The 19,107-nt window shown below is 41.8% G+C and overlaps 2 protein-coding genes and 1 long non-coding RNA gene across 8 annotated transcripts in view; 1 reads left to right on the top strand and 2 right to left on the bottom strand.

The window, feature by feature from the left end:
- THADA (THADA armadillo repeat containing) overlaps window positions 1–10,588 on the bottom strand; it is a 164,167-nt gene extending 153,579 nt beyond the window's left edge. For 2 of the 3 annotated variants that reach the window (XM_084514649.1, XM_084514651.1), the window contains exons 1-13: window positions 10,483–10,588; window positions 9,526–9,621; window positions 8,780–8,874; window positions 8,240–8,370; window positions 6,537–6,685; window positions 6,395–6,427; window positions 5,469–5,521; window positions 4,309–4,495; window positions 3,672–3,766; window positions 3,154–3,374; window positions 1,781–2,472; window positions 953–1,104; window positions 661–816 (exon numbers count right to left, since the gene is read on the bottom strand). In XM_084514649.1, the coding sequence (XP_084370775.1) occupies window positions 661–816; window positions 953–1,104; window positions 1,781–2,472; window positions 3,154–3,374; window positions 3,672–3,766; window positions 4,309–4,495; window positions 5,469–5,521; window positions 6,395–6,427; window positions 6,537–6,685; window positions 8,240–8,370; window positions 8,780–8,874; window positions 9,526–9,601 (2,040 nt within the window). In that variant the 5' untranslated portion in view covers window positions 9,602–9,621; window positions 10,483–10,588. Of the gene's footprint in view, window positions 1–660; window positions 817–952; window positions 1,105–1,780; window positions 2,473–3,153; window positions 3,375–3,671; window positions 3,767–4,308; window positions 4,496–5,468; window positions 5,522–6,394; window positions 6,428–6,536; window positions 6,686–8,239; window positions 8,371–8,779; window positions 8,875–9,525; window positions 9,622–10,042; window positions 10,450–10,482 lie in introns of those variants that run through there. The other variant, XM_084514650.1, reaches the window with a different exon arrangement.
- A 1,224-nt stretch (window positions 10,589–11,812) lies between these two features.
- LOC311434467 lies at window positions 11,813–14,911 on the bottom strand. The gene is made up of 3 exons (XR_014691513.1): window positions 14,866–14,911; window positions 14,038–14,167; window positions 11,813–12,078 (listed from the first exon to the last, which is right to left on the bottom strand). It is a non-coding gene; the product is annotated as an uncharacterized lncRNA (long non-coding RNA).
- Window positions 12,066–19,107, top strand: part of PLEKHH2 (pleckstrin homology, MyTH4 and FERM domain containing H2) — a 58,129-nt gene continuing 51,087 nt past the window's right edge. For 3 of the 4 annotated variants that reach the window (XM_084514645.1, XM_084514646.1, XM_084514643.1), the window contains exon 1: window positions 15,041–15,106. The gene's annotated coding sequence lies outside the window, so the exon portion shown is untranslated. Of the gene's footprint in view, window positions 12,245–15,040; window positions 15,107–19,107 lie in introns of those variants that run through there. The other variant, XM_084514644.1, reaches the window with a different exon arrangement.

The raw sequence follows: 19,107 nt of genomic DNA, 5'->3' as shown, positions 1-19,107 counted from the left end.
GGTTAGATGTTAGGAAGAACTTCTTCACTGAAAGGGTCGTGAGGCACTGGAACAGGCTGCCCAGGGAAGTGGTGGAGTCACCATCCCTGGAAGTCTTCAAAAGACGTTTAGATGTAGAGCTTAGGGATATGGTTTAGTGGAGGGCTGTTAGCGTTAGGTTGGAGGTTGGACTCGATGACCTTGAGGTCTCTTCCAACCTAGAAAATTCTGTGATTCTGTGACCAAGCCAACCGCAGCTTTTCCTCCATACTCCTTTACCTTGCCTTCCCAGTCAGGCTGCTGAGGTTGACCAAGTGACTGTGACTGTTGCCTGAGCTCTAGTAAGTCTTAGTGCAAAAGAAGAGCAATGCAAGCTTCAAGGCTTACTCTACGGCACAAAGGTGCTTTGTACTTGCCGTTGGTCAAGTATGCGTACACTGACAAGGTAACCAACACTCACTACTATTCTTGATGGAGTTACTATTGGTGATTTTTTGTTTAAGCCACTCTTGCATGCAATAATCTTTCACCATTCTGTTGCAAAACATATACACCACACACCTGATCTTAGAGTTTCTACTCTTTCAGATGTGCAACTTGTAACAGTAGGAAAATTTGTGAAATATGCAATTTAATTAAAATGTAAGCACAGTCAACATTTTGTTTACAGTTTTAAATTACCTTTCGTAGTGAAGAACATATCTGTTGCCTTACTGACGGAGACTGACTGTTCAAGTTGTACTCCAGGAAAAATAGAATTAGTTGCATTTCTTCCTTAGACACAATTTCCGTGCTACGATGGGTTTCACAAAGCAAACCTAAAGCATCAATGCAAACCTGAAAGATATTTAGATGTTAAACACAGAAGAGTTACAGACACCTATGATGACATCTTTAAAACAACACTGACACACAATTTCGGATTTAAGTATTTCTTCTAATTTGAAGATGCACAAAAAAAATGGCCCTCTACCTGATTGTGCTGATGTACTAAACCCTGCTTTATACATTCAGCCGATACAAGACCGTTGCTCATGATACTTGAAAGTTCCAGGTGTCCGTGAGCCCTGGCTGTTCTTAGGCATGCCATCAGGGCTCCAAGAGCTCCTCTGGTAGTGCAAGAGCCTGAAAAAAAACAAAATACAGCAATAATTACAGCCTGATTAACACAATAAACAAAATACTAACTGCAGGGCTCGTCAGAAACTCCACATACCACCTCGTTTTCTCTCTAAGCCAATAAACCCCAAAAGACAGAGTCTGTCACAGATTCAGCTCATTCTAAAGAGCCTGGTTCCCAAAAGCTTCTTCCCAAACAGGGCACACAGAGAAAGAACCCTGTGATGTCTCAAAAGCCATTATTTAAGAATTACATTCAATTACATCAAAAACTACAAAGAAACTCATAAATCTAACGTGCACGTATTTGGAACAAAAAGCCATCTGTAAAGCCCTGCTATTGGACATGCCTATATAGGAAATCATAATGGAACAGAAGAACAGGAGAAAAAAAATACTGCTGCTTAACAAAGTCTGACATGTAAAGAGAGCAGCAAGACTCCCACACTTAGAACACTTATTTTTTCTGCTCGTGGCATGAAGATACTCGTGATTATTATGAATCCCACCCTGAAGCATTGACACAAATCAACAACCATCTGTATTTTTTTTTTCTCCCTAGCTTATTCTAACAGGAATAATAAATCAGAAATTGCATTTCCAAGACTGATTGTTGTGTTTGTTTTTGTTTTTTTTTTTAAACTCATTATAATTACAAATATCATTTTATTTATTTTCTTACCAAGATTAGCATCTGCAGAAGCCTGAAGAATTCTCATCATGTAGCTCAAACTGTCAGGGCTGCATCTGAGCAATTTTGGTAAATAGTAATCTATTATATAAGTAGTTTGGTCATGGTTCCCTTCACACAGTATTAGAAGAAGAGGAGAAACCCAGATGTCGTGCCACTGGTCAATCCAGGAACTTTCCTTACAACTCGAAGTAAACTGCACTTTGTGATTTGTAAACATGGTTTCCAAAAGATCACTCGCATAGGGTGCAAGAGACTGATCATTCATCATATCCAAGATTTGTCCTGGAATAGTTCTGTCCAACTGTAGTATACTTTCAGTGCCCACACACTCCACAAGACAGCCAAGAGAAGCGTATTTTCCTTTCACATGCCATTCCAAACTCAGCAAATGCTTGGTCAGCCTTGCAAAGAATGGGTCTGATTTTAAGTTGTATCCAGAAACGATGGTTTGATGTATCTGAAGAAGATTCCTGAATATCGATTTGGTTTGGTGTCTAACAACATCTAGAGGGTGTTCCCAGTGCGTGTAAACATACTGCAGCAGCTTCCCAATTACCTCTGAGTTCCCATTAAGTTTGATTTTTAGATTTGGGGAGTCTGAAACGAGGGCAGCTAGTGCTGAATTAGTCCAAATAGCAACAGTTCTCGATAAACATATTATCATATTGGATTCTTTTAACCTTTTTAAAAGAACAAACAACAAAAAAAGTTCATTATCCTCATTTGTCACTTCTATTTAAAAAAATATCAATTATATGTTTCAAAGTAACTATTCATCACCTTAGCTTACTTCACACTAGAACAGATGTGGAAACACTTACCCATTCATTGAAGAAAAAGAAAAAACTAAGGCAAAAAGGTTTTGGATGCTTCAAATTGTGTGCTCTGTCACCTGACACACTGTTAACCGGTCACAACTAACAACTCAATATGGTGACAAGCCTCTACAGCAGCAATTTTGAAAACAAAAATAAAAATGAATACCCACATGGCAGTATTTGAGCAACATTATGTTGCATGCTTCTTGAAAATCTAAAGAAAAGTTTTCCTTACCATATAAATAAATAAATAAAAAGAATTGTATGTCTAAAACACAAATCACAAAACTGACCTCCAAGACAGAAACCATGGTTGAACAGAATACTGATCTCCTATCCAATAGGCTACAATTTATGCCGGATAAAAGAGCATTTCATTTCAGCATGCCAGAGGAAAATGCAACTTAAGACATTTTGAAACTTAGAGTTCTTCTGAATATATTAAAAAGGTGATATAATTATATTATAATTATATAGGACCATGACCCATGCAAAGTAAAAAATCAAGCATGACACAGAGTAAAAATGAAAGCACAGGCTTACACTGAACTCAAAGACAATAAGACTGATGCAATATCTAGTAACAGTTTCTCTCCACTTTCACCCATGCTGCTATTCTTCCAATCCAGCATAGCCAATGCTCCATGGCAAAGAAAGAGAAGGACCGAGTCGGAGAGTTCCTCTGTACACTGAGTTCCACAATTACTCACAAACCATGCTGGCATGCCTGCATGCTTCTTCAATCCAAGAAGCAAGTCACTGACCTGTAATAGCAAAATACAGCTCATTACACCACCTTAGCACATTAGAAAAGGTATTTTGTACATAAGCACAAACCTTAGAAGATGTAAAGAGATTTCTCCGTGTTGTTTTTCTTATAAATTCAAAAACCCTGTATCATTATTTCATACAGAGAATAAAGGATTTACATTCCAACAAAAGACAGATGCAGAGGTTGGCAGGCCCTGCTACCTCTATCAGCAAAGCCTCTAAATAACCCTGGGAACACTGATTAATGACACTACCACATTTCACAGCCTTTAGAGAACATACACACTTACCAGGGAAGGTAATTCTTCAGCTGGTTCATACATAACTTTAGTAAACAGAATAAAGGCCAGTCCCGAGGTAGTCTGCACAGTCTGCAGTAGAGTTTCTACATGGCAGAGAAAGGTTTTTACTCAGAAGTGCAGCAAACATTACGTGTCAGAACTGCGTATCAAAATTATAATGTTGGCATTGAATTTTCCTCTACTACTTATACTTCTGTATTCACAAGCCTGTAGTATCTGCCTGGAGAGTAAGTATTAACAAATTTATATTTCAGTGTTAGAGGTAACTATAAATACCTTTCAACAAACAGAAAATACAGAACTGCCTGGTAAGAACAGGAAGACCATGGCAGAACCTACTTGTCAAGTTCAACTACAAAAAAGTAACACCTGTACAGGAAGTAACCATGATTAGTTACCGTGCATCAATAAACAGTTCTGACTGCATAATTCATGCAGATATACATTATGATCTACAAATCATAGCTCTCAGAAAGACCTACTGCTAGTCCCCACTCCCATTCGTCTCAGCAGTTCAACTTCCATTCAAGCTAAAACAAGACAAGTTTTTCTACACACAGTTTACTATAAAGAAAACAAGACTGACTTAATTAAAACATTTATTTTTGAATGTTACTAAACTTACCGTCCACTAGGAAGCTGATGGAACTTTTCAGTAAACTACACATACTTTGCCAAATGCAAGACTCATGATTTTTCCAAAGACTTCCCTGAATATTTTCTTGTAATTTCTGTACAAGCATCATTGGAACTTTAATGGCCATCAATAAATCATGCATCAATCGTGTCTGAACTACACGATTTCCACTATTCTTTCTGGGGGAAAAAGAAGAGAAGATATGCTTACAAACAGCAAACAAAACCCATCCTTCACCATCCCTAGAAAACCACATTCTGTCAACTTTAGATAGAAATAGTGGTAGAAATCAAATTATTGTTCAAGTTGACCAAACTAGCAGAAAGATAAAAGTGGACTTGGACAGCGTTTTAAAATGAAGGTAAGAAACACAGTTTCTTAAAAAAAAAAAATAATTAGTTTTTTCAACAGTTTCTGTAGGTTCCCATGAGAAACTTTTTTTGATTCTTCAAAATTCTTTTGATTTTGATTCTTTTGATTTTGAAACTTCATTTGATTCTGCCTGAACAGGGCAGGATCTAAAGAGTGATAGAACACAATGCTGGTCCCTTCTCGTTTTAACAGTTCCTCTGTGCACAAAGCGTATTTCTATCATTCAACTCTCTTCTAATACAAAGACAGACAAGCTGTAAGCCTGTAATGTACAAAACATTCCATTAAGTGCTGTTATCCTCCAGGCACATTGTAAGAGACCACAGTGAAGATGCTTCACTTTATGTTATGTTGGAAAATGTCAAGATACAGAATGATGACTGCTGTGACAGTCAAACAGCATATCAATACTGAATTAAATACTTATGAAAAGTGGAAGAGAAATACTCTAACTGAATTTTAATAAGTGTATTTATTAATTACAGTGTTCAGTCACAATTCAGATAGCAAAACCACAACTCAAAGGCCTCCCTTAAAAGTAGTAGCTCTAACACAGTATCAGTGCCTTAAATACTACCACCTTTTTGTTCCTTTCCTCTCTATCATCATATTACCACAAAAGAAAAGAAATATTTTTTTTAATTTTATATACATATCACTGTAAACTGACATTCGCATCTTTCACCACTGCATGGCTATCGAAGTGATAGTCCGTATTAAATTATCTTGCAATAATGAAATGAAAACAGATAAAATACAGCTTATATTGATTTCACTTGCCTGTTTTCTTCCTGTATGTCAAGTAGCGACTTTTGCAGGAACTGAAGAACTAGTGGAAATAATTACGTCAGGAATTTACTTAAAAGAGAAGTGTAACAGAAAATTCCCAGCAATCACCCATACACATCACACCCAGGCACAGCAAAAAGTTATCTGTATAGTGGTGTTTCTTCCACTCCATAAAAAAGGTTTCAAAATTCAGTGTAGATTCAAGAGGCAATGCAGGAACAAAATCTCACACTGTTTTGTAACAACCTGGTACAAAATAAGAGTTTCCACTTGCTCTAACACTGTGAGGCATCCAGAGTTCTGGCTCCTCGATGAAAAGCTGAAATTACCAAGAGCTCAAAACATTGCAGCAACAAAAGGTCCATAAAAAGCTGTGAACATTATTTGCACGCTGAGGGCACAACAGGCCACGTTATCCCATAGTTTCCAGACAGATGCAGCGACTCTGAATCACTGAGGTTCAATAATAAACGGTTTTACCAGCAGATCAAACTTCTGCCAAATTACTGCCACACAGAATGCTTGCCACAGCAGACCAGGGCCTGCTATATGAAGACTGGATGTTAACAGCTCCGTGTTACCATACTCAACTTCATCATGAGGGGCAGAACAGAGATTACTTCATGTAAACTAGCACTGTCTCTGACAGTCCTTTAAGTACCCTCAGATTGGTATCTGTGGATGCTCAGTAAATCAAGATAGATTCCAGGAAATTAAAGGTACAAGCCAAGGAAAAATCCTTGACAAAAAAAAAAAAAAAAAAAAAGCACCCCATGAAGAAGGTCCTAGTTATTAAAAATGTATCATAATGAAATCAAATCTGACAGATCTTTGTGCCTACCACACATTACTTCTTCACACACAGCCTTCCCCCAATAATCTAAAGTGAATTTTAATATAAACATAACTTTACCTTCTTCAAACAGGTTCTTAATACTTGCTTTACCTAGAGGAAAGAAAATACATTTTAAATAGTGACTATTGGATAGCGTATACTAGAAAAAAAAAAATAATAAGTTTTTTCATAAAGAAGAATATATTCCATTTCATCATACCTAAGCTGAAGTCCTCCATACAAGAAGCAAGGTTGTCCAGTACTTTTCTGTACAAATACGTATCTGTGGTTTTCAGTTCTTCCCTAAGGCATCGTACAAAGCTTTGAACAGCTAACGGCATCAACTGTTCAGGAAGACCATTTAGCGAACTACAACAGTAAGAAACAGCACGATCAGTTACCTCACACTGAGGTGTGTGAAATAGCACGTGATCAAAGTCAGTGTCGGGTAAAGCTCTCGTAACAGACATGTTGCTTCCTATATTAGCCTTCTCCCCACATTTCTGCAAATGCAAGGATGCATTGTATCTATCAGATTATGCAACTGCAGCCTGTAACACTTAAAAAAAAAAAAAATCAAGAACTGACAGCATGTTTATTACTGTCCGCCTTTTGGTTTCAGAGTGAGAAAACTACATCTCTAGTCTTCAAAGTACACTGGATGAAGTTCTAATAATGTCCAGGCATGACTTTCTGTATCTGTTCTGGAATACAGGAAGGACATTAAACCTTCTTAGTTTTTTCTTACCAACATTTTTCAAGATTTCCTTCTGAAATAATTTCAGTGAGTTAATTCAGCAAAAAGTGAAAGGAGAGTTTTGCTCTTGTATCTTTAATGCAACGTCTACACAAGGTTTAGGTTACTCCTGCAAGTGAGATGTATATCAACTTCTGTTCTAATACTCTATATTGATTCCCAAACCAAAGTGTCCAGAATTTCTGTAGCATCATGACATAAATGTATACACCAGGGATAGAAAATAACAAAGTAGAGTCTAGATCTGTGGAAATTTTACAGCCTCCTAAGAACACTTAACATTTCCTCTGCATAACTACTCTTCTCCATTTTATCTACTTGTATTCCTAGGCACTCCTTAACATTTCAGCCTATCCTTACTTAAAAGTGAAGAAAGCTTTCCTGTAGCCACATACCTGACAACTCATGGGCTTGTTCTCTGCTCAGCCCATTTCAGTCTTTCAAGTAACATTTCTAAAAGAGGCACGTATAGCTTCGATAAAAAGGGTCACAACAGGCAAAAACAGCGATACAAACAGATGCATGCAGCCACAGTTTACCACTAGCATTCAACAGCATCTATCAAACATTCTTTGTTTTAAAATAAACATGTTCTAACTTTGAAGCAACAAAAACCTGTCAAAGTGGCGTGAAGCCCTGGCATTATATGAAATACTGGATGGAAGCCCTATGAGGTCTCAGTTGAACAATAGATGTTTTTTCTTGTGCATAGAAATGAAGGCAGCTAAGCAATCGATCTTAAAATATTAAGCCTGTCATAAATTAGCTAAAGAAATACAATAATAGTTTTGCTATAGAAAAGCATAATTACAACAGAAATAGGTATGGGAAAACACTCTTTAGTCATGATTCCACTGTACCACCTTCTCTTTACATTGTCAAAGTTGAGTGTTTTTCTTTTTATACAGATGCATTTTAAATTTCTACTCTCTTGGATTTTAAAATTCCGTGCTAATTATACACAAATTGTCTTTCAAGTAATGAAAGAGATCAAAATAATGCTTCACTTTGAAGCTATTTATCCAATGATACATTGGATTATTTATAGTATTAGTACCACAAATTTTCAGTAATTACAGCAATTTGCAGTGCATGAGAAGTTACCAGCTTCAATGTAAGAAGAGCATTTAAATAAAACAAACCATGCTTACTATCCAATTCTTTACCTTGCTAATACTTTTTTCAAGGGATTCTTCACACCCAGTGAAAAATATGTCTCTCCCAGGATATCCAAACAAGCTTTAACCATGGGATCACATGCAGAGTTTTGATCCATCATCTTCACCAAAGGCATAATCTGTAATCAACAGAACACTTGATCAATAAAACTAACTACATACGTGCCCTTGTAATTAATGGGGGTGTAATTCCCTCTCATTCAAGGATACAGTGCAAAAACTGTCTCCACTTTACCATATCCTGTTGAGATTAAGTTGCTGAATAAGCTCCAGGAAAACCTCTGCTAATAACAATATATAAATATAAAACTCATAATTTGCTATCACTTGCCTTCCATTATTCTCAGTAACCACAGCCTTTGCTAATTTAAGTACTAGAACTATGTTCCCACCTAGCATCTGCAGGAGTAACAACTTCATTTTACCTGCTTCCAGGAATGCTTTATTTTACAGCTGCATTTCGCGTTAACGGCATGTGTATTACACTGTCAGTTTCAAGACAGCACACTAACACCAGTGAAATCTTACTTGTTTAATACACTGGATTTGCTGGATGCCATTGTTCAGCTGTCCACAGTGCAGAAGCAGAGATGCCAGGTTTTGTTCTTCAGCCTTGGAAAATTCTACATTTGGAAGAAGAGTATTTTTTTAAAAAAGAGTTACAATAAACAGCATAAAGAATATGTTGTTTATAATAAGAAATCACTGCTTAATTATTAACTTTTTTGCCATTCCACTAAACCTACTGGTGTCATACCCTTTAAGTCACCTTAACAACAGCTTAGCAACATTTTTTTCAAACACAGTCCCATGCAACAGCTCTGCCTTCACTGTATCCTCCCTTCAGACATTTATAGGCATTGGTAAGATTTCTCCCTGAGCCTTCTCTTCTCAAGGCTAGGCAGCCCCAGCTCTCTCAGCCTTTCCTCTGAGGAGAGATGCTCCAGTCTCCTCATCATCTTCACGGCTTTTGCACATCTCTCATACTGGGAAGCCTAGAACTGGACACGATACTTCAGGTGTGGCCTCACCAGTACTGAGCAGAGGGGAACGATCACCTCTTTAAACTTTGCCACAGTAAAAAATCGTTGTCATTACATTAAAAAAGGCAAAAAAAACAGTAACCAAAAGAAAGAACAAAACCACCCAAAACAAAAAACACCACAAACAAAACAATTAAAAAAATAATAATCAATTTCAGTAGCTACCCAAATGGGATCTACTAACAGAAACAAAAACAAGATTAGTTCAGGAAAAACAAACAAAAAACTTACTCTGAAGTTTTTCAAGCTGCTGGTGATCAAGAAAGAATGCATCAACCTGAACTTCTTTCTTCTTTTTTAAAACCATTTTAGCTGATGAAGAGACACCTGTTAAAAGAAATACACACTACCTTGTTTTAAAAGCATAACTACAACACTTCCTGTAATAGCCTTTTTTGTTGGCCTAAAATATTGTTTATTGTATTATTTGTGCAATTTCTTTTGCAAGATAATAGTTCTCTACTCCTTCATGATTTTCAACCATTCTAAGCACGCCCAAAATCTGCTGAGACTTTGTGGCACAAAGACGAAATATGAGAAAAGATTTCAATATTTGCTGGATAAGCCTTAAACTGTCACACTGGAGTCCTTACTGCACTTGTTACGCAGTCTGCAACACGTCCCTTGGTCACAGCCTGTAAATATCACGCAGACATGGGAATTACACCACAGAACTCCTGCTGCTGCTTTAGTTTACTGGACCGAGCGTTTAGAACTCGCTTAAGACGTAACGCGAAGCGAGGGCTACCTCGTGAACCACAGTTTTATTCCTGGAGACATCAACCTGCGCTTCCTCTGCCACAGCGGATGTTGCAGAGGGGAAGTTATCCCCTTTAGGGCAGTGGAAATTTCACGTGCGCTGCAGTTTCCCTGCCTCACGAGCCCACTCCCGCACAGCACCTGAGGCTGGCGGGGCCCCCCGCAGGCTCCCTGCTCCTGCGGGGCCACCCGGTGCGGGGTGCCCCGCGTCCCGGCGGCTCCCACATGGAGCCACCGCAGCCCGTGAGGGCAACCAGCCGCCGAGGGCAGGCGCCGCCGCCTCACACCCCGCACCTCCGGGCCGCCCCGCAGCACCACAGCCCGGCGGCGGGCGGGGAAGGGCCGCGGCCCCGCCGCCATGGAGGCCGCGCGGGCGGCGGAGGGGGGGGACGGGGAGGAAGCAAAATGGCGGCCACCGCCGGCCCTTACCCTGAGGGGAGAGGCTCGGCCCGGGGCGCCGCTCCCCGGCCCAGTCCCCGCTGCCCCGCCTGCGCCGGGTAGGGCCGAGCCGAGCCGAGCCGGGCTTTCCCCGCCCCGCAGCCCGGCCCCCGGCGCCGCCTCCAGCCCCGGTGCTGAGGGGCCGGAGCTGTAACCTCGCCGGTCGCGGGGCGCCCAAGCGGGCACCTTCCCCTCGGCGGCGGGGAGAGGGATGGCAGCGGTTCCCCGGAGCCAGGGCACGGCGGCTTTAGGCCTCAGCAGCCGGGTCGTGCCTCCGAGTATCGAGTGGGGACTCTCCTGGGCCTTCTGTAGGAAATGCCACACTGGGTGAAACGCGTCGCTGTGCAAGCGGCTGTGGTGAAGTGCCAGATCACCTAGTAGTCACAGGGCCATTGGGATTACACAGCTACCACGTTTAGATGAAGAAAAGCAGGAAAAACACGATAACTTTTTGCCACCCCACTTTCACCCAACAACAATTTTCTTTCAGCCCAAAGTACCTCAACTCAACAAGTCTCAGTTCGTGACTTTCAACAAACTTCTGCATAACTTAATACTGACATTTTGTACTGCCGACTGACTGGAGACATACATATAGCCAGAGGAACCACGGAAAGGTTTCGCCATACCCACACACATGGGAAATGCTTTGAGTTTTTCCCTGCCGGCTGGTTGATTTCCCCTCTGCTCTGTGTGTGGCAGCTTGTAGCAAGCTGACACCACTGCTGGCACCGTGCCTTGCAGGGGCCTGCCGGGCTACCTCCAGCCCCAAGGGAGGCTGAGTGCTGATCTATATGATTTAGCCTCCCAGATAAATCAAACTGATGCATCCTCATTTAGGGTAAGTAACATCTCCAGCCAGATGAAGTAAATCTTCAGCTTCTTATGCTCAGTTCAATACCAGCACATTTTACATTTCATTGAATCTTCTACATACGTGCTCCCTATTTTCAGTGGAACCATTTCTAGGGTTCCAGCTCAGTATATCCTAGCTCACTTTCCAGTAGCCAAAAATCACTTACTTAGAACTAGCTCACGTAATATCACACAAAACCACACCATATAACATGGATGTTCTTATAGCTCCAAACATGCCTTTATCACTGAGCAGCTAGCCCAGCATGGCTTATCAGACTTTGCTACCTTGGAAAGGTGTCACTCTGTGATCATAACTTCTGTTTCTGCTGGTAAGGAGCAACCAACCTTTGAATTACTGGTGTTTGTGCTCTGCTATGCATCAAATGAAACAAGCAGACAGCACATCCAAAATGAAACGAAGTATTTAAACCATGGAGTTCATTGTCCTGGGACACTCTGGTTCTTGAAAAATTACATTTCTTCAAAAGCAGCTGGGCTACATCATAGAAGGAAGAAAAAAAATCCAGCAAAAGTTTCAAAACAAAATTTCTGGCTCACAAAATCCCTGAACCACAAGGCAACTAGAGACAAGGACAGTGCGCTGGGAGAATGCCTCTTCGCTTCCTCAGGCAATGGCTGGCGCAACAGCCAAGAGACTGGGCACCAAGCTGGGCAGCCCTCGGCACCAAGCTGGCATGGCTGTTTTTGCTGTGATGGCCGAGCCGGTCTCTGCAATTCATCAGATGTTTTTTCTAAGTGTTGGATTTATGTTTACAAACTTTACAGTTGAAAATTCCTCTCAAAGGAAATATTCTAACCCACACTGCTGGAAACCTGAATTTTGAAGTTGAAAGTTTTAATCTTCTGTAGCTAAAGGTCTGCATGCCTGTATCTGGTAAGTAGAATATTTTAAGCCTATAATAATAATAAATAATAATATACAAGTCTACTAAGAATTATTACTATTAATAATGTTTATAATAATAAATATATTGATAATAATATTTGTAATTAGCAGTTATATTAATAATATATAAGCCTATTTCCGAGGGAGATTATGAAGTTACTTTGAAACTTTCACAGAAATCTGCTGTTTAGTGCGATATAGCATTTTACCACTCTGTGGCGCCAAACAATTAAAAAGAGGTTGTGCTTTTAAAGGGAAACCATGGATCTTCCCAAAAGCTGTATTTTTCTTAGTAGAAAAAGCCTTCACTAGTAACTGAAGTAACTACAGATTCTTCCATTCAGAAGTACCCAAGCACAAACACTACAGGCCATTATGTAAGATGACATTTTCCTACCAGTGAAAGACAAGCTGTAGCCTTCAAATAACATTTAAAGATACGTCATGGTGATACCATAAATTGAACAGGAATTATCTTTCTCCCTTCCCCACTTAAACAAAACCTTTTAATCTGCTTTTTGAAAGACCATATGATACCTTTTAATTAATTCTAACAGTAACTGAAGATCATCTATTCCTTCCTTTATATCACAGTTTTGTGTTACAACTAGTATATATGGTGTTATGGGAACTTTCTTTCCATTGAAAAGCCTAAAATACATCATGCTTTTAAAGAATCCAGATAGAAATGACACAGAAGATGGTGTCTGATCTGAGGTTTTGGAATCGCAAGATGTTTTCTAGAATACATTTTCCAATTGTAGATAAAAACACCAGTCTAACCCTAGCCTCAAATGGTTGCAATGCTTATCTATGTGGTACAGAGAACCAGAAGAAGCCCCATTTGTCATGGCAGGTTCATAAGGCTTTGATCCAGTGTGTCAGAACCACATTCTGTGTAGTCATGGAAATCTAATAAACCCCCAAATTTTACTTCCCATTTGCAGGTTTGGTAACAACTTGATAATCTCTGGCATGGAGCTAGTGACGTTCTTTGGGTTAGCTTCTACACTCTGGACCAGATGTTTTGCAATACAGGGTTCACAATACTTCAAATTAAATGTGGTATTCTTGTTCAGTAAGACAAACAAAAACTTTGAAGTTACCTTGTTGCATTAAGGTCAAAATGCAGAGATAAAGGCAGAGCAACATACACTTCTTCAGTCTGCATCTGTTCTTTGAGAGAGGCGTTGTATGTTGTGGTGTTTTGTATTTACTTTGATCTACTTCTGTAGCCAGACAGCTAACAGAGGTGATCATTCCAAGGTGCAAACCTCTGCTGGTGTAGTTTGCTTCTTCAACATACTGTGTAGCAGTGATATATTTTGCATGTTCTGTACATACTTGCAAGACTGTGCCTCTGATTTATTATTGCTTCTATGTAACATCTACTTGTGACAACAGCAATGAGAAACACCTCTCCATGAGACTGCACTTGTGTGCAAAATAGTTTTCTATGTTTATTTCACACCTTTAATATTTATGGCATTCCCACCTTCTGATTACAAAACGAAGTTTTGTTCTGTTCTGTGCATCGCAGCTGGTCTACTTGTAATTTCATTCCCTTCAGTAACTGACCTTGGATTCTAGACATATCGGCATTACCTGTCAGGGCAGTTCAAAGAAAATCTTCAGCATCCCTACTCCTTCTTCCAGACTATTTTTCTCATGCCTCTTTACCTGTCAGTACTGAGGGCTGCACAGCTGCGGAGCATCATTAGTACTATTATCTGAGCCAAAGAAAATGTCAATCGGCAAAACAACCTGAAAGAAACACTCACGCAGCTCACGGGCTTTGCTCTCCCTCTTGCGGTCCAAGCCTGCCATTCCCACAGCCTGCGGTCTGCCTGGGCTCCACGCACCCCAAAGTCAAACGCTCTCCACAGCGTTGGGTCTATCTGCAGAGGATGGCTGAAAGCAAACACGAAGTTTGCATTAAACACCAACACCAAATCCTCTTGTATAGAGATGGTTAGGAGCAGGAGGATAATTTTTATTCTTTTGGAGAAATATTTTCATGTGAACAAATAACTTTTTTTTTTTTTTTCAGTTCATTTGTTTTTAATGCGGCTTTTCAAGACACTTTATAAAAAAGATGTTAGGTAACAAATAATTCATTTCTTGCTTTTCCAGCAATGATATTTTCAATATGTTTTTCAGTGGCGTTTCAAAACTACATGAGGCACTTAGGAAAGTACCAGCATATGAATCAGATCCAGTCAAGTTCTTTGGCTACTTTAAGGTCACTGCAAGCGAGTGGAAAACTGGAAGCTGTACTGAACTGAATAGGAAAAAATGAAATTGTGTGGATGATCAGATGGGAACATTTGAGCTTTCAAGGCCCTTTTTTTTTTTCAGTCACAAAACCACGCACTTTCACTGACTGATCATCGTGACCGAGCAGCTTACACAAAAAGACCACCTCACTGTACGAGGAGCTGAACACAGCGGTGGCGTGCAGGCGGTTTGTGCAGCAGAACCCGTAGACCATTTTGTCCCTCTAGCTCCCAATCCAACCAAAAGACAATCCCAAAATCTCCACCCAGAACCATAGGCTGCCCACAGCCCCTCGGGGCAGCCTGCCCCAGCGCTCTGCCACCTCACAGCACCGAAGCGCCCCCTCATATCGAGCCGCGACCTCCCGGGCTTCACTTTGTGCCGGGCTCCCCCCGCCGGGCTCAGGCCCCGCCCGGGCTCCCCGCCGGGGGCGGCCCCGGCTCCTCAGTGGCCGCGGCGGCCGTCGCTCAGGCGGGGTGCCTGGCCGCGGGGATGGTGGGGCGGGCGGCTCGCGGCGCCCACAGCCCGGACGGCGCCCGGCGAGGCGAGGCGAGGCGAGGCGAGGCCGGCCAGGTGGGAGCTCGCGTCCCCGACCCCCGCCCTCCCTGCCCTGAGGCGCGGAGCCCGCGGGGGGCGGCGTCGTGTGAGGGGCATGGAGGGGGATGACGACGGCTTGGTGGGGGGTGACGTCATATCAGGACATGGTGGGGGGGGTGACGTCATATCAGGACATGGCGGGGGGTGACGACATGGTGTGGGGGTGACATGATGTGAGGTCACGGTGTGGAGCCTGCGGGGTGTAGGGTGGCGGGAGGAGGGCGCTGGGGTCCCAGCTCGTGTGGGGTGGCCGGCAGAGCGAGCCCCCCAAAAAGGGGACAGCGGGAAGCACGCAGCTTCTCATTGCGCTTAATAAAGCCCAATCTTATTAGAAGTCCCTCCGCATCCAGCCTTCCCAGTCCCATCCAGAGGTTACTCCTTGGCGTCGTGCCGTGACCTCGCAAAATTGCAGCCCCCAAAATGGTGACACAAGGTGGTTTTGTGCGGCGCGGTGACAGTGACCACGTACAGCCGAGGGTGCTCCATGGGCCATGCCACCTGGCTGCCCCCTCAGCCCCACAGTGAGGGGATCAGGAGGGCCAGAGCGGGGTCCCGTGGCTGGCACACTCCTTCAGGTAGTGTGCCACACGCTCCCCACAGCACAGAGCAAACAGCGGGAGAACCTGCCCTAAATCGGGGTTTGAAGGCCGTTTTCCGTAGCTTAGGGTGCAGTTCGTCTGGGCACGGAATTTTGCAAAATGGGTCGAATGGAAAATAAAGTTCCCACTGTTTTAGGTGAGTTTTGCCTGGCCACTGACAAACCTGCGAATGGCTTCCTTGATTCCCAAACAGGTCCACTTTGTGGCTCATCGTTTCCTTTCTCCAGCCCAACCTTTCTGGCTCCAAAAATAATTTGGAAGCGCTGTGTTTGGGTGGAAGAAGGGCCTGCAGTACAGGGCCCTCGGGCTGTAACGCTGTAGGATGGTGCTGCTCATGGTAGGCAAGCCAACAAGCACTGCACAAACCCGCTCCTTGTGAAGCAGGAGGATTTATCAAGCTTCCTCCGGCAGAGAAAGGACGGAGCATATGGACAGAATATGAAATGTTTAGTTAAACACAGCGTTTTGTTAAAAACAGAGCAAAACACTGACAGCATGATAAGGAATATGTAAATTTTTAACATGCTTCAGAAAGCTGGAACATTGTTCCCTCCTTCCCCCTCAGATGTATTTTGATAATTTCCAAGCAGACAGCAAAAAAAAAAAAAAAAAAAAAAAAAAAGGAAATTATTTCCATCCCTTTGGGGAGAATGTGACATTCTGGCTTCTCGAAGCCTATGAAGAGGTTTATAAACTTAAAAAATGAAAAAGACAAATTTAATCTTTCCAGACTTGTCAAACTTGTCTCAATTAATTTTTGATGACATAATTAGAACTTACCACTTTAACGTGTGCTTTTTTAGTTTACTTTTCAAAAGATTTTATTTTTAAAGCCTGCGAAGAACGGAGGGCTTTGCAGTGGGAACTGGAGCAGGAAGAAGGGGAGGACTCTGTAGGTTAGAGTGCTGATTCAGAGCACTCTATGAAGCCAAAAGAGATGAACTCATTTTTTTTTCCTCCCTTGGGGACTCAAACACGAAACAGGAAGTCATTGATTCAAAGCAAGATCATTCACTCCACAATTGTAAACAGTGTATTATGTGTCTGTAAATATTTCCAGAACCCATTGGCTTTTTGGAAAATGTGAGGTAAATTATAATAATCTCTAACAAGCATCCCACAATAAAAGGAGTCATTCTCGAACTTTTTATCTGCAATGTTTATACAGTGGAATATTAATTAGCTTGGGCATTGAGAAACTACTTGGCTGAACGCATTGTTCACTGCCAGAAATCCATCTACTCAAATGTTTTGTCTGTTGAAACACAAACATTTTTAGCTCCACCCTGCAATATTGCGCCCTACGAAAAAGCAAAAATTCTTTCCCGATTTTATCCATTTGTATTTTCACCACCACAAACACTGAAATATCCTACTGTTAACCAGATGTTGGCAGAGTTCGTCTCTGTCTTACGTAGCTGTGATTAGTCAACAAGGAAGAACACTGTAAAAAAAGAAGTCCTAAATAGACAATCTAATAGGAAATTGTCATTCTTCAGTAGTTAGGAGACCGGACCGTCTGCCCAAATCAGTCCATGCTTGAAGCCACTGCTTCCTTTGCAGAGTAGGAGAAGCTGCTGCTTGGAAGTGTCCCGGTGCATGTGGGGACTCTGCACAAGGAGAGGGGATTAGGGATGGGACAAGGGGAGGAACCTGCTTCCCTCACAGTCCTGGGAATCTTCTGGCAAGCTTAACACCGTAGGGGAAATGGTAAGGATGCCAATCACTTAGAAGGCTGGCAGTTGAAGAAATGCTAGTGTGCTTAAAGTTGAGAATTTGGGTGTTGCAGGATCCACTCAGGAAACTATTTTAATAACATGCTTGAATCTCAGCAGTTCCACAGGGATTCCTGAGCTCCGGAGTAGAGGATTCCTGAATAGGGATGGTTGTAACCTCGTGCTTAACAGCTTGAACCACAGCCTGAGACACCAAGAGAAAGAGAGGGTCAGGAGTGGAGCAGTTACCTTCAGGCAAACAATTACGGCAAAAATACTTTCCTCTTTTTACTTCTAACGTAGATATGGAATGAAAGTAACAAAGAAATTAGGGTGTGGAAAGGAAAGGAAAGTTGTGACAGTTTTTCACCTGCTTAGCAATGGTAAACTTGTAAACTTGAGAGTAATCTGAGATGTTGAAAACTCAGGAAAGAACTAAAAAATACTACTGGATGTATTGCAAAAAATGTTAAAGTTTTGGAATCCTACTCGTGACTTTGATTTCTCTTGTGGTGCTTTGCCTTTTTTCTTCCTGGCATCAGAAGCAGTGTCAAAGGTAAACCCCTGGGTCCTTCCCCTGCAGCTGGGGCTCCCTCCTGCAACAGCAGGAGGTGGGGAGAGATGGAGCTGCACATTTTGCATCTTGGCTTTTCTGTGCTGGTCTCTTCCATGATGCTGAGCTGTGGCCACGTGCCCATGTTAGCATCACCTTGTCCATGGCATAGGTGACAGACATGCAGCATGGCTGATACTCTTGTGTTTGTTCTGGTCTTACAGCTGCCTTCCACTGAATGGTGCTTTGCTGTCTGGTTTGTATGTGTGAGATAAATTGAATTCCCATGGACAATTCAAGCTTTATTTCACAGCCAAACCTACATGTTCGGATCCCTGCAAAGGCCGGGGCCCTCACTCGCAAGGAAGCATCTTGAGCTGAGTGATTACATTCAGCCCTCCACTTACTCTCTGCTAAGCTGTCTACAAATAGCTGGAATACAACAGAGCCCAGTCCTTCTGCTTACACACAGATGATTTTCTTGGCTTCTCAGACTCTAACCATGATGAGCCAGCTCTCATCCTGGATATTTTTTCCAGCAGTGCTCATCCAAAAGGGCACAGAGCTTAATTTTCAGAAGGCATGAGCAGTTAAACGTAGATGAAAGCACAGGTTTCAGTGAACTTGAAACACAGATGAACCAGGATGTTCTGAGATCTCCTATAGCTGATACAAAGGGATTGTTTTCCCTGGGGGAACCTATTAGGGGCCATTTGCTCACCTATCTTTACATCTGGAACCATAAGCTCCAGCTTGCATCTCTTTAAAGAGATAAAATTTTCAAGGCAATCTGATTAAGCATAACAATTTTAAAACACTTCACTGAATCATCTGCCAATCAGTAAACCGGCATAAAACCAAATGTACTGCTAACTTCTGTGTAGCTACACCTATATAAGGCATTTTCTTAACAAGAGCTCAGTTCTCCAGAAAGCCTCTCTATGCAGGAAGGGATATACACAGGAACTGAAGGTTAAAATACTTGACTTTTCACTGCTTATGATGAAAAACATGTTGCAGACCTGAAATAACTGAAGAAATTAAATTAAGGTACACCTAAATATTATCAGCACAGATTTCACAAATAACCCCTTTACAATAAGGGCCTTT

Source organism: Aythya ferina (assembly GCF_964211825.1).
Source record: "Aythya ferina genome assembly, chromosome: 3".
NCBI classification, from domain to species: domain Eukaryota; kingdom Metazoa; phylum Chordata; class Aves; order Anseriformes; family Anatidae; genus Aythya; species Aythya ferina.
The sequence above is the reverse complement of the archived record's forward strand: the minus strand, read 5'-3'. Positions and strand labels throughout refer to the sequence as shown.